Consider the following 24,459-nt stretch of genomic DNA (forward strand, 5'->3'; position numbering starts at 1 on the left):
GTTGGTCGATTTGAATAAAGAGTGGATGGTGGATTAGGCCAGAACTGTTGTGTGACATGTCCTGTGCAGGCCTTGAACTTGTTCAACCAGCCCATCAGCAAGGGGCTTGCGGTTGTTGCAGGTGAGAGTCAAAAGTGTGAGGGGTCCCTGCAAGCTCTGCTGCCAGCGGAGATCCCCAGAAAGTAAGAAGTAAACGTGGTTCAGCATGACTTAGCCGGCTGGTACAAACTTTGAGAGTGTGACTCCAGTTTATTTTTATTTTTATTTATTTATTTATTACTTATTTAAACAGTAAAACTTTCAAAGAAAAAAAAAAAGGTTTCCTTGTGACAACTATTACCACAAAGCTTAGGACACGGTTATATCTAAACTCCCTTGCAAAGTGCATGTTTTTTGAAAAGCACCATGACCTCTTCCACAAGAGTGGGTTCTATTGACTGAGAAACAATGCTCAGGAAAAGAGCCTAGGGAGGGAAGGTTTTATAATCATAACAGCAAACTCTTTTGCAAAGTACATGAGATCTCTCTTATAAGGATGGAGTCTATGGACTGGAAACGCCCAGGAAAAGGGGGATTCAGGTGAGAGCTGGCTCCACAGAATAGGAAAATTACCTGGTATTAAACAACCTCCATTCCAGCCTTCCACATGAACAGCTGTCAATTTCTTCCATTGAAGAAAAAGATCTGCATGTTTAACACTTCTGGTTTCTATAGTACCACCTGGAAGCACATGGCCTCCTACCCTCTACACAGAAGCCTACGCAGCCTTTATCTGAGGCTGCTAAGCTTGTATTGAGTTAGGAGGTTGAGGAAGAAGTTAGCCAACTTGACAATTCATCACCTGTTACCTAGCCGTGGCTCCTCTCCTTATCTGCCTACCACGGAGTCTTACTCTCAGTCTTTCAATAGCACTAATTAACAACCTGGCTGGAGCACTTGTATTTCAGTTGTCCCTACTATATCCAGGGATTAAATGGCTTGCCAGCATTTTACCAAATTTGGAGGAATTGTGATGCCCCATTCCCTAAAAAAATCTAAAAACTCGAGTTGGCAGCAAAGCATCAAACCTCAGTCAATGCCAAGGCCTTCAGTGCTGTTGGCGAATTGAATCAATTACTCACTGAAGATGCTGACAGAGAAAAGCTGGTTTCACAGATAACCCCAAAGTCAGAAAACTGCAAGTTCCTAAGTTCTTGCATTGTGGGTTTTGGATTTAACAGTTTCTCACATAGCTGTTAGTGTGCTCCCAAAGAAGTAGCTGCGAGAATTCCTGAGTTACCGATGTTCCCAAGCCACTGTAGGGATGAACTCAAGTAGGTGGAAAAAGTGTGATGTGTGTGGGAGGAGGTGGGAGATTGTTACATTAGGTACCGTGAGCTACGGCACAGTCACTAGTCTTTGTTCTTTTGTTCTTTGTATTTTACACAATGTAAATTGGTAGCAACAACCAAACAAGTTATATTTTGAAAAAAAAATTGGTTTTTCCTGGTCAAAAGCTGAGCCACCTTTCTGCGGGCAGAGTAGAAAGGTAAGGCCCCCAAACTAGCCCCAGTTCAATTCCCAGTGGCCCTCAATTCCAGCACCCCTTGATAGTAAGCCAAAAGACTAGACTCGGGGAGTGAGGGCTCCCAGATGGACTCCACCCGCGGGGAGACTACGGGATGGGTGGACCGCCAGCTACATACACCGGGCAGGGAGGAGCACCCATGGGATGAAGCGAGTATCTCCCAAGCTAAAGTCCAACTCAGAAAGCCCGCAACCTCCGGAAAGAGATGCTCCTGGTGGGCGGGTAGCGGAAGCGGAAGTAGACCACCGGAAGCCGCGATGGTGACGCCTGCCATGGCAGAAGGGCTCTCCGCTGGACCCGAGTCGGTGGCGGGCTGCCGAGCACGGGCCGTGCACAAGGTGCTGAATCAGGTGGTTCTCCCCGGGGAGGAGCTGGTGCTGCCGGACCACGAGGACGTAGACGGCCTTGGCGGCGCCGGGGAGCAGCCGTTACGCCTGAACGCCGGTGCGCGCCCGAAGCTGCGCGTAGTGTGTGGCCCAGGTTTGCGACGCTGCGGGGACCGTCTGCTGGTCACCAAGTGTGGCCGCCTGCGTCACAAGGAGCCCAGCGGAGGCGGCGGCGGCGTTTACTGGGTGGACTCGCAGCAGAAGCGGGTGAGCGGAGGTCGGAGAGGCGGCGCTGCCGCGAAAGTGGGCTTCCTGCAAGCGATCATAGGTTAAGGCGAATCTAGAGCCGCGGTGGCTTCTAGCCCTCTCTCTGCATCTTCTTTAGAGGAATCACAATAGGAACACATCCTGAGAAAGGCGAAAGGAGAGAAAGGTTCCGTGAGATCTTGTCTTGAAAAACCCAGAGCCTCGGGGTTGCCATTTGGTGTCCCAGTTGCAATGAGTCCAAATCACAGGGAATTAAATTTCCCATAGAATAATTAAGAGCGTTCACTTAGGAATAATGTCAAATGGAATGGGTTTCCTTGAATGTAAAGATTCTTGTGCCACCAGACTTGTAAAGGATGCTGAGAAAACTTGAAACTTGATCAAGTGTGGATTAGACGTCTACAAAGTTGGACTGGTGCAGGCCGATTTTGTAGTTCCAGTTACGTGGGGACTATGAGTCGGCTGGATGGGTTGAGACCCACCCTGAGCAACCTAGATGAAAGTTTCAGAAGCTATTTTGTAATGGTATTTGTATCATTTATGGTTGTTTTTATTCTGCTTTTAGTATGTACCTGTGAAAGGGGACCACGTGATTGGCATAGTGATCGCTAAAGCTGGAGATATATTCAAAGTTGATGTTGGAGGGAGTGAGCCAGCGTCTTTGTCTTACCTGGCATTTGAAGGGGCAACTAAAAGAAACAGACCCAATGTACAGGTAATGATGGGAATCTTTGGTTTCAACAAGAAAAAAATAGCCACTCCCCAGAAAGTTAACCATCCAGAGGGCTACTTGAATTGTCTTCAAAGCATAAATGTCCCTCCTGTTCTCCACGATAGTTTATAAGAGTTTCTTAGGCGCTGTGGCTCCAGAAGCATTGCTGTGTGTCCTGTTTGCAGCCTTGGTTCTTCCCTACCTGGTTGAAGAGTTTCATCTGCTATCCCCCTCCTTACCTGTCATGTCTGAATCCACCCCACAAGGAAAATGGCCCTAGTCTAAGGGCCATGGGCACTATTGGCCATCTGTTCATCGAGGCTCTAAATCCTTGGAGCTGGAGCTGACAGAAGAGTGGTCTTGTTTCTGTAGGTTTTCAGGTTGGGCTTTCTGGGTAGCTTAGCCATGTTCTTCCTGAACACCCGAGCCAGAAATGTGCTGGCCTCTCTGCTGCTTTTTCTTCAACTCTCAAGGGTCTTTAGTCACTCAATCTTATTCGTTCCTTCTCTTATCTTTTGTATGCCAATCCCTTTGTCTCACTTTTGACAGGAGCGGGCAACAATCTTATGAACTCATTAAAAAAAAAATCTCATTAAGAAAAGTATTATTCAAATCCTACAGAGAGCATTGTACTCAGGGGTCTTTGCTCGCGGTTTCTGTTACTTCATGGAACCATATTTAAGCTTCACAGTGTAACTGGGCTTTGATTCCTTCCCTTGGGTCTTTATTAATGGTGTTCCTGTTTGGAGCTGTGTCCTCAGCCTAGGAGACATCACCTTTGAGGTCCAGGCTGACTGAGTATGACTGTCTATAAGGTCCTCATCATCACTTGTCCTGCATATTCACCACACACTGGGTTCATTCTCCATCTGGCTCGTGTTCAGTCATTCTCATTGCCCTGTGCAAGACCACATGCCCAGGAAGCCGGAAAGGGTGTAATGATTCCCGCTAGGTTTTGTAATCACCCACAACAGTGGGGACTTTAAGGCATTTTTAAAGTATGCACAGGAAAGTGTGCCTACATGTATGTTTTTGCACGCTGTGTGACAGCTTCTTGTGGAGGTCAGACAGGAAGGTCAGGTCCCCTGAAACTTGACTTATGACAGGTTGTGAGCTGCTACACGGGCGCTAGAAGCCAAAGCTGGGTCCCCCACAAGAGCAGTAAGTACTCTTAGCCCATGAGCCATCCCCAGCTCAACAGTGGGTATTTTTAATGTTGAAGAGAACAAATTTATTGTTTCCTTAGCTTCATTTTAAAGTTCAGTTTTGTAATATTTTAAAGCAAAATTTCCATGAAGTAGTATCTGAATTACCATTGTCCTGTTTTCTTTTGAATATGGATATAATGGGTTTTTCCTTCCTCTAGACAAATAATGTAATTTCCTTGTTAGTACTGATAGAACATTCTCCGGTGATGCTGTTTGTTTTTATATCCGCACTGACTGGTGCGGTTACTGCTAGTTACGTGTGGCTGCTGAGCAGCTGAACTGTTGAAGAATGGAATTTTATATATGTTAAGTAGATACAAGGCTAAATTAAACTACATGTAAGTTGGACAGTACAGTCTTGAAGATTGTTCTTAGGCCTTGGAATGGCTCCTGGTTGGAGGGTTTCATGGTGTGTGAAGGGATGACTGAATTCTGAGGACCATCAGTCCCTTAGTGTCACAGCTGTGGGTCCCTGGCATTCGTGCCCATGGATCAGAACCAGCAGCAGCAGCAGCTGTAGGATGTCTGGATGAAGGGAACTGAACTTTGGTTTTAATCTTACAGGTTGGAGATCTCATCTATGGCCAGTGTGTGGTTGCTAATAAAGACATGGAACCAGAGATGGTCTGCATTGACAGCTGTGGCCGCGCCAATGGGATGGGTGTGATTGGGCAGGATGGCCTGCTCTTCAAAGTGACGTTGGGCTTAATTAGAAAGTAAGTTATGCTGCTTATTAACCGCCCTGCCTTCTTTAATGACCTGTTTACTCTGAGAATTTCATAATGGTATTTTGTTGGTTATACTTGCTCCCCATTCTTCTCTGTAACTCCTTCCAGGTTCCTTCCCCACTTTCCTCCCCTCTCCACCCTATCTCCTACGTTTGTGTGCCCTTTTAAAAAACAAGCCACTGAGTCAAATCTGTGCTGCATGTTTATTTGTAAAAAATGGGGCCTGCTACCAAAGTGTGACCAGCCCACCGTGAAAGGGGCACTAAGCTGGGCGCGGTGGCACATTCCTTCAGTCCCAGCTACTTGGGAAGGCAAGGGAGTTCTCACACCTACAAATCTGAGACTTAGTTTACATGAGCTAGGTAGACTTCCTCTCCAAATACAGAAGCATTGGGTGTGTGTGTGTGTGTGTGTGTGTGTGTGTGTGTGTGTGTGTGTGTGGCATTTGAAGGGGCAACTAAAAGAACAGGGGCAGAGACATCAAGTTTTGTTTTGGGAATGATGCTGAGCGGACTTTGAATAGTCACAGAGAACTACTCAGAAAGAAATTCCAGAAAAGGAATTTTGTTTAGGAGACCCAGAACATACACTACCACTTTATTAAATTTCATTTTCTTTCATTTTTCCTAACAGGCTATTAGCTCCAGATTGTGAAATTGTGCAAGAACTGGGAAAACTCTATCCGTTGGAGATTGTGTTTGGAATGAATGGGAGAATATGGGTCAAAGCTAAGACCATTCAGCAGACGTTAATTTTGGCAAATGTCTTAGAAGCTTGTGAACACATGACAACAGAGCAAAGAAAACAGATCTTTGCCAGACTGGCAGAGAGCTGACATATAAATTTTCTTAATGGATATTTTAGTCAAGACTGAGTTTCCTGGGGAAATCTTTTTTTTTTCTTCCTGGCAGATCTTTAGAAGAAGCATATTATTTTACTAGAATTGAATAAAATATTTTTGTAAGAGATACTGGTTGTCAATCATGTATAGATGAGAAAATTATAAAAACTTTTATATAATAAACTTTGTTGGTAGTGTCTATATTTGTAGTTCTACAGTACAGCTTCTATAGTGAGCTGGACTGCAACACTAAACCTGTTTTCTGGTTATAATCGTTAAGCCTTCCTTGCCAGAGGGAATGTTGAACACATTAATGAAAGCAAAGAACAAAGCCGTCTGTAATCCCAGAAGCCAGTGGAAGAGTACACAGTAGCTCATACTGAAGCACTTACTGTGTGAGAAGTATTGTCCCAAGTGTTTCACACAATTACCAGGAATTCTCATTCCACTCAAAGATACTGAGGCACAGACTGTAACATGGCCTGAGGCTTAACCACTGTATGTGTATTTGTGTTTTTCAAATTGGAGTTAAAAGATGCTGTAACTTATACTCTGTCTAGTTCAAACAGGATATATTTCTTTCATGGCTATTATAAAAAACTTTAGTAATTACAAATATTTCACTTCATAATTAGTATTTTTTATATACAGTTTTTTTTTCCTTAGATATAATAGTATGAAGATCTTTAATCCACGTCTGGCTAAACATCATTTAACACAATTCCCACAATCTTAAAAAACTATGTGCTCAGGTTTTGGATAAAGAGGAGTGTTTTAGAGTTGGAGGAAGATTCTGTGCTATTTATGTTATGGTAAAACCTCCATAGGGAAAAGTGTAGGCTGGCAGGTGGTAAGAGTTGAGTGGTTCTCAGTTCAGTCTGACCTCTGAGAATGAGTTATGGACCCCTGAAGCCTATGTGGCCCAGTCCCTTAAAGGGCTTCCCTGAGGCCTTGCCTGTATGCTTCTGTGTCAGAATGCAGCAACCTTTTTTGGCTGCTTTATGTTGGATTTATCAATAATTTTGTTTTTATTAACCTGGGGTATATATTTGTCCAGAGCACTTGGCTTGTTTGAGCTCAAGGCTACACAAAGCTATTTACAAAGACTAGAAGAGAGGTGCCCTCCATGACTATATATAATGAGAACAAGAACAGGGTGAGAGCCACAGGAAAGAACCAAGCACTCTAAACGTAAAGTAGTGCGGGCCAGGCGGGGCTAGGCCAGCAGAGCTGATTGCAGCAAATGTCTGAGCTGGTGAAAATCAGCACATTTCAGGTGACAAAAATAATTTTATGTAAGTTAAATGAAAAGTTCAGACAATCATTTAAACAACTTTAAAACCTTTCACAAACAGATGAATGTACAAAGCATGAATTAACACCCGGGAATGACATGTATTTTGGCAATTACTTAACACAAGCTTTTTTTTTTAACCATAATATGTTTTATCAGGGCATTTTCAGGCATTGTGGGTGACATAGCATAAAATGTGGTTCTTGCCACTAATGGCTTTCAAAGATCTGAGATAGCATGTAGAGGCAAGTGTGTGCCATTGCCACACTTTGCCTGGTCCTTTGGTCAAGACACCTCTGGCACTTCACCCCCCGCAGCTGGAATCTTAGGCTGCTCATCATTCCGCGGAATTCCGAAGAACGTAGCCTTTTCCTGGGGAAACTCCTTTCTTCAGTGCTTCAGGCCAGTTACGAGTTTCAAAGTAAGTAGACAGGACATCGAACACTGTCAGAAGGTAAACAGATGTTGGTGACCGTTCAGGAGAAGACTAGTTAGTAAGTGACTAATGTGGAACAGGGGTGCTGTGGAATGTCTTCACTGCCCAGCTGTCCTGAGTCACATGTGATGGTTGATCGTGGGAAGAGTGAGACAAGGACACAGCCCTACTTACAAGGCCTCATCTTACACTGAACACTTGGGAATGGACAACTGCAAGGGAGGAACACAGCACCATGGGAATACCAACAAGGGGCCTGACAGCCTGCAGTGGGAGGAAAGGCAGCTAAGATGCTCCTGAGCTGACGCCTAGAGAACAAAGATACTGGCCAATGAAGGTAGGTGACAAGGTGTTCTAGGCAAAGGGACACTTATCCAGGAAAGAAAACAAAAGGAGGGAACTCTCAATGGCCAGGCAGAATGGCTGCCAGCAAGTGCATGCAGGAGAGTCCAGGCGTCAGAGGAAACTGAGTCAAGGGCACTACACTTAAAGCAGAGCAGCAGAGTGAGCTATCAAATAGTCTGAGTAAACAGAGAACACAGAGCCCACCCAAGACAAAGCAACAGTAAAAGGCCTGTAAGGAGAAGCGGGGTGGGCTGGGCTGAGTGTACCTTGGTTGATGGCCAGTATTTCCGAATGGTAGTTTTTCTCATTCTGGCGCCTGATCATGTATTCCTGGATTGGCAAGCGGGCTGTCTTGACAGAGTATTCTCGGGCTTTTTGAAATGTCACCTTCTGTAAATCAAATTTTCTTATTATAAAAGTTACACGTATTATTTTCATTGTATTCATTGTAATAGGGACTGCCAGTCTCAAAAATCCCCACATGCTGCTACTTTGAGTTGGTAGAAACCTGAGAGGGCGTGACTCAATCTTACACTTGTCAGAACGGCTAAGATCAAGGACACAGATGACAGCTCATGCTGTTGAAGATGTGGAACAAGGGGAAAGAATGCTCCTCCATCACTGGGGGGAGTGCAAACAGCTGTGGCCACTTTGGAAATCAATATGGTGATTTCTTTCTTTTGCTTTTTAAAAAAGATTTATTTATTTATTATATGTAAGTACACTGTCGCTCTTTTAAGACACCGGAGAAGAGGGCATCAGATCTCATTATGGATGGTTGTGAGCCACCATGTGGTTGCTGGGATTTGAACTCAGGACCTTTGGAAGAGCAGTCAGTGCTCTTAACCGCTGAGCCATCTCTCCAGCTCTATATGGTGATGTCTTGGAAGACTGAGAATTGATCTACCTCAAGACCCAGCTATACCATTCCTGGGCACATACCCAAAGACACTGCTGCACCAAAAGGACACTTGCTCAATTATGTTCATAGAAACTTATAATAGCTCATAGTAGCTCATAGTGGTTATTTGGCTAGATACTGGAAACAACCTAGATGTCCCTCAGTTGAAGAATGGATAAAGACAATGTGACACATTTACACAATGGAGTATTACTCAGCTATTAAAAACAATGATGTCATGAAATTTTCAGGCCAGTGGATCGAACTAGAAAAGATCATGCTGGGTGAGGTAACCAAGCTCCAGAAAGACAGACATGGTATGTACTCACTTATAAGTGGCTATTAGCTGTAAAGTACAGGAAAACGATGCTACTACAATCCAGAGACCCAAAGTAGCTAAGTAACAAGGTGGGCTCAAGGGCAGACGAATGAATCTCACTGAGAAGGGGAAACAGAACAGACATTGCCAGTGGATGGGGAGAAGGGATTGAATGGGGTGAAGTGTGAGGATGGGAACAGGAGGGATCAGGTGTGGTGAGGGAGAGAGTACTGGGAGAGACAACTGGAATTTGGGAGGAGCATCTCTGGGAGGAGCCAGCAACCTAGGGCAATGGAAACTCCCAGGATACAAGGGTGACCCTAGCTAAGACTCCCACCAGTGGGAAAAACAGAGCCTGAACTGGCCATCTCCTGGAATGAGGCAAGATTTCCAGTGGAGGGACTGGGACACCAACCCAGCCACAAAACCTTCAACCTACAATTTGTCCTGCCTACAAGATATGCTGGGGTAAAGGCAGCACAGAAATTGTGGGAGTGGCCAGTCAATGCCTGATCCAGCTTGAGACCCATGCCATGGGAGGGGAGCCCACCTCTGACACTGCCCAGAGGGACAGGAGCCAGAGGCTGGATAGCACAGAGACCCATAACAGAACCAAACACAAATGGCAAATAAAAAAGAAAATCAACAAAATGATTCTCTGATATTCAGAATGATATTCTGCTATACTCATACACTGGTCATCTGAGAGGCTTCATCCAGCCACTGATGGAAACAGATGCAGAGACCCACAGCCCAACATTAGGCAGAGCTTGGAGAATCCCATGGAAGAGGGGAGGAATGACGGTAGGAGCCAGAGGGGTCAAGGACACTCCAAGAAACCCACATTATCAACTAACATGAACCCATAGGGGCTCACAGAGACTGAACCGCCAACCAGAAAACATGCACGGGACTGACCTAGGCCCTCTGCACATACATTACATTTGTATAGCTTGATCTTCTTGATCCCAACAGTAGGATCAAGGGCTGTCTCTGACTCTGTGCCCTGCTTTTGGGACCCTTTCCCCCTACCAGATGGCTCATCTAAGCTCAACAGAAGATATACCTAGACTTACTGCAACTAGATATGCCACGGCTGGTTGCTCTCCATGGGAGGCCTCCCTGTTTCTCAAGAGAAATGGAGCATGGGTGGATAGGGAGAGGGAGGAACTTGGGGTAGAGGAAGGAGGGCAAACTGTGGTCAGAATGTAAAATAGATAAATAAATAAATAAAATTTCACATCTAGACAGCACACTCTGCTGACATACCTTCTGGGCTTTACGGCCTCAAAGAGGCCATCTGCCGGTCGCAGGAGGCGTGGCAAGTCAGAGAGTAAGCCGATACCGACTCTGAGATAAAGCTCTCTTCCCCTCCCAACCATTTATTTCAAAATATCTCAAGTCTAAGAGATCTGAGAGAATCATTACATGAGTTCTCGTCCTGTCACCTACATTTCTGTGAGCTTCGGCCATTCTAACACTGCACCTCACACTGGCCTCTCGCTGGAGGACAACCAGCTCTCCCCCTTCAGCACAATCTTCACTTCTAAAAATCCTGAAGGGTTATTTAATACACAACCATTATTAAAGTCTCCCCCAGAGGTCTTTGGTAAAGTTTCCCTCCCATCCATAATACAATCAAGCCACACGTGACAGTTCCCTGTTTGTAGGAAGGGCTCAAAGGGGCCCAAATGATTCTGACGCAGCCTCCCAGGCAGACAGGACCACACACATGTCATTTAACTGTGTTTGATTTTGTTATGCTCCTTGAAAACAACCCTCCTCCCCCCTGGCTTGGTTTAGTTTCTATTACAGTGGATTTTTGAAAATTCTGTTGTCTTGCAGAAGTCCTGGACTTCTTGTTCCCTTGTGATTACATTTGAAAATTTCAAATCACGAGTAAGAATACTTGACAGGAAAGCCTGTCACACCAGGAGACCCAGAGTGTCACTCCTGGTGATGCTCAGCCTCATCAAGTCTGGAGATGATGGAAACCAAAACTGGCTTCAGTGTAATGGTGTGCTCTTGCCTTGGTAATGTGCCAGGGAACGCTCTGCATGTTTATTTATATAATAGGAATAGTCTATTATATATATGCATATATATAATATATTAAATATTTATATATTATTATATATATAATATATATAAATATGCATATATATTATTATAGAATATACAATATTTATATAATAGAAGCAGACAGCTGTTTATGTCTTCACGTAATCAGCTGCCTGAATCAGGAGTACACTGGGAACAACAACAGTGACTTTCTAATCCCTATTAGCAGGCTTCTGCAGGAGACCCCCAGCCACAAAGGATTACTGTTATGACGCCATGGAACACTTAGATCCACACATTTAATTGTACTAAAACTAAGCACATGTTTAACACCAATGGGAGCTCAATCTATCATTTAGTTGTTCTGAAACTACGATTAAATGATAGATTGAGCTGCCATTCATATTAAACATGTGCTTCATATATGTGTGTCTCACACATGAAATATTTCTAATACATTATAAACACATGTCAGAGACCAACAAACATGCCTGAGAAAATGGACCATGATACTTTGAGGATTGAGGGTACAGGGTGGGAAGGACACTTACTTCTGACTTCTACATTTCTTTTTGCAAGTGTAAACTACTGAATCACTATTCAACTTAAAACTATGCAATATATGTTAATTAGTGAATATAAGCAAAGAAAATTAATATTTATATAAGAGAAACAAAGTTTTAAGTATCAGCTTAATTATTCCAGTGAAACTTCAATTCAATAAAAGAATCATGAAGTTGAAAAGATGGTTCAGCAGCTAAGAGCACTTGTTGTTCTTTACAGAGGACCTGGGTTCTACTCCCAGTCCCCACAGGTGGCTAACAACCATCTATAACTCTAATTCCAGGGGCTCTGATGCCCTCTTCTGAACAGGCATGCACATGGTACACAGACATGCATGTGAGCAAAACAGTCCTATATGTAAAATATAAAGCAAATCTAAAATAGAAGCCTGGTCAACCCTACTGAATTTGAGGTCTTGGAATATGACTTACACCAGCAAGAAAGTTAGCCTACAAGAAGCCAACCAATCTCCCACAGAGAACACAGTGCTGGGATAAAATGCGGAGCCAAGAACAGAGTCGTCGTGGCAGAGAGAAGACGAGAGGCAGTGGAAGGAAGTTTGTGCCGAAATCACCAGGCCTGACCTACTGACTTCCGACTCAGCTCCTGTCAGTCAGGACTGCTGACCTCCAGGCAGGAGGGGCACCCATGGACGAGCTCTTCTTGTTCCCACACAGCGGCTAGGCCTGCTGGGGATATTAACAACAGGGCAAATGCCTCTACTATAAATGGTATAACACGGCTGGAAGTTTTTGGTGAACCCCTTTAAATCCAAGGCAGGAGGCAGAGGCAGGTGGATTTCTGTGAGTTTAAGGACTGCCTGGTTACAGAGCAAGTTCCAGGACAGCCAAGACTATGTAAAGAAACCCAGTCTAGAAAATTTTTAAAAAGGAGGGGGGGGGGGGGAGGTGAGGCTAAAATGTCCACTTACCTTCTGAATGCTCTCATCTACAAGTCCACCAATAATGTAAACTGTGCTCTGATCAATGTCTTCAAGGGCTAATGGGAAAATGAAAGCCACCGAGATCAACTTTGTTTTATAATTTCTAAATCCAGAGAAAGCAAAAGGAAAGAAATCACAATAGTAATACAACAAACACAACAACACGACTTAAAGCCTGCTGGCAGATCTGAACAAAATGCAGGTGCTGTGTCCAAAGCAGCACTGGGTTAGATGGGAAACAAAGCCAGACGTACGAGAAATGTGCGATGAGTCTGAGAGGAGCATGGCTGACCTAACACTAGGGAGAGCAACAGAGGATGGGCTGGGGAAAGGATCTATAGAACCAATACCCTGACCAAAGCTGCCCAGGAAACCGGCGGCCAGGCTGCATGCAGAGTCCACCCGAAGCTGGAGCCCATCTCTGCGGCACTGGCTATCTACCCACAGGAGAGGGCAGCTTATCCCCAGTGCTTCCTCCCACAGTCTCTTAGATGGAGTGAGAACAGATGTACCACAGGGAATAATGCAACACAAGACCAGGGACAAAGCTCTGGTGAACCCACAGGGGAAGGGCAGGGACTCACGGTGTTTGGAGTCAGGAGTCAGGTACACAAGGGTTTCCAGAGGAAAAAGGCTAAAGCAGTCTTCTTCTGTCACATCCAGCTGGAAACATAAAGATAATTGCACAGGCGAATGGGGTTAAAACTGCATCATGCACAATTCAGTACCAGTTGCCTACTACCCCACAGCACAGCGCTGGGCGCGGCTGCGCCGGGAAGCTGCCGGTCTGAGGGCTTCTTGAGAAGTGCTTAGTTGAGACAATCAGATAAGCGCAGGCATTTAAACCACAGAAGTGAGACAGAGAGTGGCAGAGGCCCCCGAGGGACAGGGAGCATACACCAGGACTAAGGTGAGGGAGCATGAGCAGGAGGGGTGGCTTTCTAGTGAGTCGGAAAGAAGAGAGGACACTGACACAGGTCAAACGGAAAGGAGATCGCCTCAGAACGGCACGGATAGGGCACATCGGGAGAGGCTGCTGAAGCAGTAACAGGAGACAGCTGGCTGTCCAGCGCCACACAGCACATCCCTCGCACCTACAGCCTCTGTGGCTTCCCCAGGGAAGGCTGCCGTAACTCAGTCCCAGCTATACAGCAGCACAGAGGGGCAGTTTTAGTGCCGTTTCTTGGAAACAGACCTGGATTCTCCCTTGCATACCTACTGTTACCTTTACAAGATCCCCAGCCAAGAGTGGAAAGTGGAGGACTTCTTCCCAAAAGACACTGTGAAGCCACACTGCTCCGAAAGTGTCCTTTCTCTAACAATCACGTTTCCCACCTCTCCACTGCTATATTCCAAAAATATTACTAGAGTATATGGTTTGGCACGAACTAGACAGGTTATGAAACGTGGTTCTAGACAATGGGAATATTAGTTTCACAATGAAGGGCAAGAATGAGAAAAAATGTAATTATAAGAACTAATGAAAGATTCTGAAACTTTATAGATTGCCACAGTGAAGACACCATTTCTATGCAGACATTAATTACAGTTACCCTGCAGCATGGGTGGGGCCTGGCTTCCAGTGGGCCCCATAGACACTAAAATCAGGGTTAGCATCTTCAAGTCCCTTATATAAAATACCAATGCTTACATTTAAGTTATATGTTCCTGAAGACTTAAAATGATCATTAAAGAAATCACTTCTAGATTATTATAATGCCTAGCAAATAGAACATAGATAGTTCTTATGCTGTAGTTTTGTTTCCTCTTGGTTTTGAGACAGATCTCACAATGGCTTAGGAATCACTATGTAATTCAGGCCAGCTTCAAACTTGTGACAGTCCTTCTGCCTCAGGCTCCCAATTTCTGAGATGACAGGCATGAGCTACCACACCCAGCTATAGTGTATTGCAGAAGGAATAAATGACAAGGAAAAAAGTGTCTATGTGTTCACTACAGGTGCAATTTGTTTTCAGGATATTTATTATGTATACAGCGTTCTGACTGAGTGTACACCTGCAGGCCAGAAGAGGGCACCAGATCCCAGTAGAGATGGTTGTGAGCCACCATGTGGTTGCTGGGAATTGAACTCAGGACCTTAGGAAGAGCAGTCAGTGCTCTTAACCGCTGAGCCATCTCTCCAGCCCCTGGACCCATCTCTTTAGTTCATCAAAATATTTAAAAAACTACAGAGGAGCCAGTGTGGAGATAGCTCAGTGGGTAAAGACAGCTGCTCCGAAGCCCGAGCTGAGTCTTCTCCCAGGACCCATGTGGTGGAGAGAACCAGCTCTCACTGTCCTCTGACCTCTGTGTTCATATCATGGGCGCACGTGTGCGTGTGCACACACACACACACACACACACAATAACAGAATAGATAGATGCGATAAGGATGTCATAGGTGGAGATCCAGCTGTATGCCAAAGAATGAAAAAGTAAAACCTTTCTGTTAGGACAGAAGCACACTTAGATAACTTAAGAAACATGCTAGAGGATTCTTACCAAGTAAGCAGAAAACCCGTCATTCATCCTCAGACACTCCTCATAGAGGGGGCTGGCGGTTGAGAATCCAGTGAGGCAGATCCAAAAGGGCCTGCTGGCTTTTTTGTTTGAACCATACAACCTTCGAATCTGTCCCGCCAACCTACTCAATTCCTGTAAAGCAACAAGGATAACTGAGCCTTTGGCATGGAAGCATGACAGCCCTAGCAGTGGACAGTCACACAGTGGTCACTCCCTGGGTCCTGCCCCACAAGACCCCCGTGGGCTAGCCTGGCTCCTTTCACTCAGGAGTGAGCATGCGCGAAAGTGCTATGCTCCTTGACATAAGACGATGACACTAGTCTGGAGATGCCCCTAAGAGTGAAAACTGAGAGTTCCTCCTCCCCTGAATCTGCCCATGATATCTGGAAGGATGTCCTCTGCTTTTACACCAGTTCTCCTGTCCGAAACTGCTCAGTATTTAAATTATTAAAGAGGTCAATAGGGCAGTGGCACTTCCGTGCCCATTTGGTACATCTGGCACCATCACCCTAACTTTAAGAGATATTACAATGTTGGAAGTGCTAACTTTCCTCCCTAGTCCTAGAAAGTTTTTTTCATAGCTTAGTTTGATTTGTGCTACACTGAAGAAAAGGTCTACAAGACTTTGGATTTGATTTAATCTGCTCTCGCTTAATATAAGGAGAGACTCCCTTGTTTACTCTTCGTTTTTTTATGGCTGCTGCCTCTGCCTCAGCAGTACTGGGATTAAAGGCATGCACCACCACCTCCTGCCTCCTTGTTCATTTTTTTAGAAGGCGTACTGGCTAATTTTGTCAACTTGACACAGGCTGGAGTTATCACAGAGAAAGGAGCTTCAGTTGGGGAAATGCCTCCACGAGATCCAGCTGTAAGGCATTTTCTCAATTAGTGATCAAGGGGGAAAGGCCCCTTGTGGGTGAGACCATCTCTGGGCTGGTAGTCTTGGGTTCTATAAGAGAGCAGGCTGAGCAAGCCAGGGGAAGCAAGCCAGTAAAGAACATCCCTCCATGGCCTCTACATCAGCTCCTGCTTCCTGACCTGCTTGAGTTCCAGTCCTGACTTCCTTGGTGATGAACAGCAACATGGAAGTGTAAGCTGAATAAAACCCTTTCTTCCCCAAGTGCTTCTTGGTCATGATGTTTGTACAGGAATAGAAACCCCGACTAAGACAAATAGGTACCAGAAGTGGGGTATTCCTGTGATAACCTGACCATGTTTTCGGGAGGACTATGGAAGGACTTTGGAACTTTGGGCTAGAAGATTGGCAAGGTTCCATCTAGACTGAGAACATCATAGCTTGAGTAGGAGGCTGGAAAGAGAAGGCAAACTGCAAACTAAATCAAAGAACCTGTGTTCCTTTCCAACCACCTGTGGAAGTCTGGAGACTAGAAAACCAGACACGTCTAGCCCATAGAAGCTGGCGATGGTCCCCGCCTGGCCAGCCTGCACCCTTCTGTGCCTCCCTTGGCCTCTGGATGCTCTACCTTCTTTGACATGTGCTGGGTCATGCTCAAGTCAACACATAGTCTTGGTCCTGAGTGTTTGGCTTCCAAAAGTTTCTCTTTGGTTAAGGCTTTCAAAAAACGTTTGCTGTGTTGTGGGCAGGTGCCTGCGACAGAAATACCAGAGAGGATTAAGAATGGGATAGCACAGGCACTGAGATCAACAACACAGGCACTGAGATCAACAACTAGTAAATGGGACTTCATGGCACTGAGAGGCTTCTGTGCAGCAAAGGACACCACATTTTTTTTGGACAAAGCTGCAGCAACTGCATGGGAAAAGATTTTTTACCAACTACACATCAGATAGAAAACTAATATCCAAAGTATATGAAAAAATTTAAAAACTAGGTATCAAAAAATCAAATAATCCAATTAAAATTGGGGCCCAGATCTAAACTGAGAATCCTCAATAGAGGAAACTTAAATGGCTGAGAAACAAAGAAATGATCAACATTCTTAGCCACGAGGGAAATGCAAACACTATGAGATTTCATCTTACATGCATCAGAGTCTAAGATCAATAGCACAAGGGACAGCTCAAGCTGGCAAGGATGTGGAGCACGGGGAACACTCTTCCATTGCTGGTGGGACTGCAAACTTATACAGCTACTATGTAAATCAGCATGGCAGTTTCCCAGGAAGATGGGAAACGATCTACCTCAAGATCCAGCTATACCACTTTTGGGCATACACCGAAAGGATGCTTCGTCCTATAACAGAGAAACTTGCTCACCCATGTTCACATTGCTGCTCTATTCATAATCCTAGAAACTGGAGACAACCTAACCTAATCAGAAGAATGGATAAAGAAATGTGATACATTTACACAATAGAGTAGTATTATCCAAACAAACAAAAAACAAAAACAAACCCAAAAAAACGACATCATGAAATTTTCAGATAAATGTTTAGTATTAGAAAAATAATCATCTTAAGTTAGGCATCCCAGACCCAGAAATACAAATATGTATTTGCTTATGATATGGATACTAGCTGTTAAGTCAATGATAACCAAGCTACAATGCACAGAACCACAGAGGTTATGTATAGAGTAAGAAACTAAGGTGTATAGATAGATCTTGTTAGGTAAGAGAAATGAACAGGTATGAATGGATGGGGGTTGCAGGAGCAGGAGGATCAAGTGGGGAGGAGAGAGAACTATGAAAGGGGGAAACGGGGAGACAGCTAGAATCAAGGCCATCGGAGGGGTAAGTACACAAACCTAATACAGTAGATGCTCCCTGAAATGTATACAGATATGAAGGGGAATCAAAATAATGGGGAGACAGAGTCCCAACTGTTCATCTCTTGTCACCAAATGAAGCCTTCAATACTGGGACTAGGTTACATCTAAGTTGTTGGCCAAAGAAGTCCCATAGGAATCTCCAAATAACCCAGGCTGTGACCAAGGCTATCGGTTGCTCTCCACAAACTGACAGCGAGGCCCCAATGCTGAAGACAAAACCTTCACAACTCACGGAAGCTGAAGAAGTTGAACTGGTGCCTACACGGAGTCTTTTATATTCCAATGCCTTTGGCACAGGAAAGTACTCTACACACTGCCAAAAGAGTAACATAAACTCCATGCCAGTCACAAACTGGGTATACAATGGTGTCCTGACTATAAGGTATGCTAGGGCAATGGAGGCACAAAGCTCACGGGAGTGACCAGCCAATAGCTGACTTAAGGCCCACTCCACAAGATGAAATCCATACCTGACACTGCTTGGATGACCAAAAGCCAGAGACTAGATAGCCCAAGGATCTAGGGTAAAATAGTACTGGTCTAAAACAAAAACAAAAGCTATATAGCAATAAAATTACTCCTAATGACATTCTGCTAGACTCATAGCTCAGTGTCTGACTCAGCCATCAGAGACCCCACAGCCAGACATGCAGAGAGTGAGAGACCTTGGAACACTCAGCCCTGAATGGGATGTGTCCACCAAATCCCTCCCCTCAGGGCTCCAGGGACCCTTCCAAAGAGGATGTGGAAGGAGTGTAAGAGCCAGAGGATGGCACCAAGAAAACAAGGCCTTCTGGATGGACGTGATCAACGCTCCTATGGAGTCGGAGGCAGCAGGCGCCGGGTCCTCTGCTTACACATTAGCGCTCCAGTCCAGCGTGTTTATGGGATTCCTGTGTGAGTCTCTGATTCTTGTGCCTTCTCTTGGGCTCTTCTCCTTCTGTTTGTTTCTCCTGTCCATTCCAATGTGACAGTTTTTGTTTTATCTTACTGTATTTTATTATTAGTGTCTCTTAGAAGCCTGTTTGTTTTCTAATGAGACAGACATGGGGTGAGTTTAGATGGGAGGGTAAGAGGAAGAGGGAGGGGAACGGTAATCAGTCTGTCTGTCTCTCTCTTTTTGTCTGTTTTTGTTTTTCTGAGACAGGGTTTCTCTGTGTAGGCCTGAGACTAGGCTGGCCTGAAACTCACAGACATCAGCCTGACTCTGAATCCTGAGTGATGTGACCAAAGGCATGTCCACCAGGCCTGGCCAAAGGCCAGCTTTCAAAATACTAATTTTTGAGTCCAGTGTCTTTTCTGGACTTACTAGAACTAATAGCTCTTTTTGTACAACCCAGGGGATTCTCTGTGCAGACGAATCTCTCTTTTACTTTTGGTAGGGAGCAGCATAGGCTCTGGCTTATTAGAGATTGTGCTAAACTGAGTTATTCTGAGCACATTATCTAATCTGAACCCATCTCTTCTACAAAAAGGGGATAATCTCAGTACGTAGCAGCCCCGAGGTACTCAATGCATGATTTTAAGCTAGCACAGAGCATGAATGAGCATGCATTACCGCCGGTGTCATCCCTTCCGTTTCTGAGTTTACAGCCGCACATGGTCACTTAGCTTCTACTTTAAAAGCAACCTCGAAGTTCGCACTGGTCCGCTGGTTTGCAGAGGAACTGAGTAATAGGCCCTACTCTCCCAGCAACATAAAAACAAGTTTGCCGAAAGCCATGACCTTTCACCGGCAACCACGCTCACCGTTTCCGGGCTCCTCTGCACGCTTGGCTTTCCTTCGTTCTCTTTCCTGCTTCCTTTTGCTCTTCTTTGAGGAGACTATCCTTTCCCAGTGTCTCTGTTTTCTTTGCACGTTTTTCTTCCATTATCCAGAAAACAAAATTGTTTGAGAACTTCATGAGCACCAGAAAGGAAAATGAACGCCTGCCACCTTTTTCATTTATATATAAAGTTAGAGAGGAAAAGGTTTTTGTCTTAAAAACAAGCCTGCTACTGGCTTGTGCTTATTTTTCATTTTACCGCTATGATGGTTTGCTATTTTATTTTCATTGGTGGATATTCACCGTGAACATTACAGAATTATTATAACTGAGTGCATTGCTCGGGATCGGACCCAGGGCCTTGAGTACGCAAGGCAAAAGTTCTCTCTGAATAATATCCCTCTCCAGGTTATAATTAGAGAGAACACCACCCTCACCCCACCATCCCAAAATTGCAGAAAACTCATTTGGGACAGAATCTTAAAAACAGAGTTTAGAGTCCCTCATCCTTTTTGAGCCATATCAAAATCTCTTTTAAATTTTTATTTACATTCTTATGACTCAAATGAAGATGAAACTGTAATCCAAGGGAATGAAATACATAGAATTCATTCTCAGCTCCTAGATCAACCCTTAGAGCAGAGATCTCCGAGACAGCCATCACGGCAAGCTCGCAGGACCCACCGAGCTCCACGTGGCACCTACTGAGCTCCAAGCGGCACCTACCGAGCTCCACGCGGCACCTACCGAGCTCCACACGGCACTGTTTGCAGGGCTGGTCTCTTCTGGGCGCTCGTACTCCACATCCACCTGCAGAAGCTGGAAGCTTTCAGAGAGTCCATCTTCACCTCCGGCCTCTGGGAGGCCTTCTGGTTCCTGAAAGGCCTGTGAGTCTGTTCTCTGGGCGCTCTCTCCCGACTTACAGTCCATGCGCAGATGTCACTTACACAGCTGATTCCTTACAACCAGAAGACAGATAGTGCTGGGGTGTTAGTGAGGAGCAGGGGTGCCATACTGACCCAGAACGACTGACCCACGGGGAACATGCTGAAGAGTATTCCAGAGAGACACTTCAGCAGGAAAGAAGCTGCACACTTCTCAGAGGACAGGGACCAGATACCTCCAAACGATCTGGACCCATAGAAGCCAAACTTTTATTGTGCTCTTTGGAAAGCAGTGTGTCAGTTTACTTTCAAATCAGTCCTTTAGCAAATATTTCTTAAGTATCTACTACATACAAGGTTCTGAGCCAGTAAAAAAAAGTGTGGTAGATTTCTGGGGTTCTGGTGACCGGTCAGAACCTCTTGTCAAGCCTCAAATCCCCCTATATCTGAGCGCCATTGCAAGAGAAAGCACTGAGGGTATGCACTGTCCCGTCTAGGCCTGAGGCTGAAAAAACGTGAGAAGCACTGTAATCATGGTGTTCAAAGACGCCAGTGGTGCGTGTGCAAGCTGGCCAAGAACTCACAGAGAGTCCTAAGTTTCGGGACTAAGTGTTCACCATCTTGCCCTGCTAGTTCAGGGCTTCTTAAACAATTTCTACTTGTAACCCCCTTTTCACTCTAGAACAAATTTTAATGTCCTAAATTATTTATTATTGTACGTGTACCATGAGGTGTGTGTATAGGTGGTGGGGTATAAATGTACAGAATGCGTGTGAAAATCAAAGAAAACCCGAGTAGAGTCAGCTCTCTCTTCCCTTTACATGGAATCTGAGGACAGAAATCAGGTTACCAGGCTTGGGCTGTAAGCAAGCACCTAGCCTTCCTGCGACATCTTGCTGGCTCTCACCCAGGAAATGTTATGCAAGTCTAGGTATATAGTATACACACACACACACACACCAAACAACTGATAATAAAACATAAAGACATTCATTCTAAAACAACGCTTTGGTATACAAATATCTTTACCATTTATGAAGATGAGAGCACATTTGCATTCTAATGAGAAGGGTAAGCTTGCTTATTTTCACAATAAAGAATTAAATCTTGGCTGAATCCTGGATACTGTCGGATAGAATGTTGCAGTGTTTTCAGGATAGAACGTTGCAGTGTTTTCAGAGTTGATGGGTATTTTAATACTGTAATTGTCAAAGCTGAGAATGCCACTTTGCATAAATGTGGTACAACGTGGCAGAAGTATGTATTTCAGGAATTGTCGGAAAGTCTGTCCTAATCCCAACCCAAAATTCAATTCGAGTTTTTAACATTAAATATTTTATTTTTAAAAATTGTCTGTATCTGTGTATACTGAGTGTAGGTTTCCGCATGTGTGTGCAGTGCATGCAGAGGCCGTGAGAGAGCACCGGATTCCCTGGGATTGGAGTTCCACTGGCTGTGAGCTGTCGTGGATTGGTTCTGATGCTGTTTGTATTAATTACAGGGAAACTGGCTCGTTGCCTGCCTGTAAGACACTGAGGCTCCCTGCCCCTAGATGGCTTTGACTGGTGAAATAAAGTTGCCAGCGGCCACTAGCACAACAAAAAAAGAAACAGGAGGGTCAGAAGTTCACTGCTGAAGTTCAAGTTCATCCTTGGCTACATAAAGACTTTGAGGTTAGTCTAAACTACCTGGGACCCTGTCTCAAAATAAATCTGTGAAATATATATATATATGTATATATATATATATATATTCACAAGTATGTAGCAACAGATATGTAAGAGCATCTAAATGTTTGAGAATTACACCACTCTTCTGGCCAGAGTCAGCAGCATTTTCTATTTCACTCACAGTAATCCAAAATCTACACACTATCTGCACAGATCACTAAGGGCTCTCTCCCTTCTGTCAACTTTCTGTTTTCTAGAGGATTTTATTTATTTATTTATATTTATTTATAGATAGGGTTTCACTATGTAGCCCTAGCTGGCCTTGAACTTGCTATATACTGGTTGGAGACCAGGCAGGCCTCCAACTCACAAATCTGCCCTGTCTCTGCCTCCCACATTCATCCATCCAACCATTCATGGATTCATTCATTCATTCGTTTGTTTGTTTGTTTGTTTTTTGAGACAAGGTTTCTCTGTACCCTGGTTATCCTGGAACTCCCTCTAGAGACCAGGGTGGCCTAAAACTCACGGAGATCTGCCCGCCTCTGCCTCCCAAATTAAAGGTTTGCACCACCACACCGGAGCCATTTTATTTTTAAAAATTATGGATGTAGCTATGTGTGCATCAGTTCAGTACAGGTGTCTGTAGATCGCCTGGAGCTTAAGTTACAGGCAGTCATGAGTCGCCCAGACATGGGTGCTGAGAACTAAACTCCGGTCCTCAGCAAGAGCCATCTTTCCTGCTAGTCCCTCCTCCATCATTTTCTTTTGTGCTCTGTGGTCTACCTATTCCCCAAACATACTAAATATCCCAATGTCTGCATAAACTGTGACCTACCTATTCCCCAAACATACTAAATATCCCAATGTCTGCATAAACTGTTAATCTCTGCCCACATGCTCTTCCCTTAGTCTCACACGTCCTCAGATCAGGCATATTTTCACTATCCAACATCGCCTACTTATTTTTTGTCTAATTTTCCCACACCGTTTCAATACAATTAAATGTTCCGTTTACTCAGACTCTCAATAAATACTTGGAGTTAACACCGCCATCTTCGCCTTAGACCTTTTCTAGCCCAAGTCCCACCTGATGAGCACAAACGCCGTCGCTAAGTGTCCAATCATCCTGTTTGCATAGGTCTCTCATTTTCTCATTCTGAGCCCAACCACCTTCAGCAGCAGAACACCTGCTTAGATCTCAGGCTGCAGGGAACGCGGGTCACACTGCCTCGCGTGCTGCGACCGAGGAAAGGCAAGACCCAGACGCCCCAGGGCTGTGGGGTGCCGCGGCGTCTCGGTGGGACCGCGCAATCTCTAGCCAACCCTCAGAACCAGATCTTGGCTTACCTAACACACCTTGTTCAGAAGAGACCTAACACAGTTGGCCCCGCCCCAGCGCCACTTCCGGTTCCTGATCAGCTTTGAGTGGCATTCTGGGAGTTGTAGTTTTCAGTCTAACAACGCACTAGATGATACCAGTAGATTGGCTGGGCTTCTATACTCTGGGTTATCTGTCTGTTAGTTGAAGATGGCAATTCCAAGTCCTTGTAAACTGTACATAGCTCAAACAGGTGACTAGTCGCTTTCTGGCGACTTTAAACCAAACTCTAAACCACCTACTTTGTCTTTTTGGTCAGCATGGAGCCCTTAAGATTCCCTGGGTTTCCCTTCAACCAGCAGGGACCATGAGCTAGCACAGCCCTTTCCTGAGCACACAGTGGTCCTTCTGCCGCCAGTCTGTCCAAGTTCCAAGCGCAGACAAGACTTAGCAGGTAAGGGGTCTAGTGGCTAGTTACATACCTTGTACATCTCCCTTCACATATCAACTCAGAAATAGGCTCAGATGCGTGAAGCGACTAGTCCAAGTCTTGTCTTTACTTTTTTTTTCTTTTTAAGATTTATTTTTGTTCATATGTATGGGTGTTTTGCCTGCATACACAAGTGCATTTCATGCATGCCTGGTACTTGGGAAAACCAGAAGAGGGTATTGGAATCCCACTCCCCCGCACCTCTCCAACCTGCCACCCCCATCGGAACTGGAGTTACAGAGAGTTATGAGCAGTCATGTGGGGGCTGGGAACCAAGCTTAGGTTCTCTGCAAGAGCAACCAATGCTCTTAACTGCCGAGCCATCTCTCCAGCGTTCGACCCACAGCCTTGTGCTGTATAGACTATCTGCCACTTTCCGATAACTCTGCACTGCTAGGCGTCGCGTTCTTTCAGAGAGACCCTATAATAAATGAGCCTGAATTTTTAAGAACCTGAAGTCTGGTTGCACTCCTTGGTGCACTATTTTCTCCTGTGGACTTTTCTTGGCACAACTCCTCCCAGTCCATATGTCAATCTAATTA

General features: G+C 44.9%; 2 protein-coding genes across 4 annotated transcripts; one reads left to right on the forward strand and one right to left on the reverse strand.

The window, feature by feature from the left end:
- Nucleotides 1-1,794: 1,794 nt before the first annotated feature.
- Exosc3 (exosome component 3) lies at nucleotides 1,795-5,850 on the forward strand. Its single transcript, XM_021160760.3, has 4 exons — nucleotides 1,795-2,160; nucleotides 2,726-2,875; nucleotides 4,645-4,796; nucleotides 5,442-5,850. Exons 1-4 carry the CDS (start codon nucleotides 1,825-1,827, stop codon nucleotides 5,641-5,643), a joined length of 840 nt encoding a protein of 279 aa, XP_021016419.2. The 5' UTR covers nucleotides 1,795-1,824; the 3' UTR covers nucleotides 5,644-5,850.
- A 147-nt stretch (nucleotides 5,851-5,997) lies between these two features.
- On the reverse strand, nucleotides 5,998-23,517 carry Trmt10b (tRNA methyltransferase 10B). 3 transcript variants are annotated; one of them, XM_021160689.3, is made up of 9 exons: nucleotides 23,457-23,517; nucleotides 20,300-20,510; nucleotides 19,536-19,650; nucleotides 16,520-16,644; nucleotides 15,015-15,167; nucleotides 13,097-13,175; nucleotides 12,501-12,568; nucleotides 7,991-8,114; nucleotides 5,998-7,387 (listed from the first exon to the last, which is right to left on the reverse strand). In XM_021160689.3, the coding sequence occupies exons 2-9, from the start codon at nucleotides 20,480-20,482 to the stop codon at nucleotides 7,281-7,283; spliced, it is 954 nt and encodes a 317-aa protein (XP_021016348.1). In that variant the 5' UTR covers nucleotides 20,483-20,510; nucleotides 23,457-23,517; the 3' UTR covers nucleotides 5,998-7,280. The 3 variants fall into 3 exon arrangements, with proteins under 3 accessions (XP_021016348.1, XP_021016346.1, XP_021016347.1); XM_021160687.3 differs by having other exon boundaries at nucleotides 20,279-20,510; XM_021160688.3 differs by lacking the exon at nucleotides 23,457-23,517 and adding an exon at nucleotides 23,197-23,446 and having other exon boundaries at nucleotides 20,279-20,510.
- Between the last annotated feature and the right edge of the window lie 942 nt (nucleotides 23,518-24,459).

This window comes from Mus caroli, unplaced genomic scaffold, assembly GCF_978045245.1.
Source record: "Mus caroli unplaced genomic scaffold, Mus_caroli_1 scaffold_6, whole genome shotgun sequence".
Classification (NCBI taxonomy): Eukaryota; Metazoa; Chordata; class Mammalia; order Rodentia; family Muridae; genus Mus; species Mus caroli.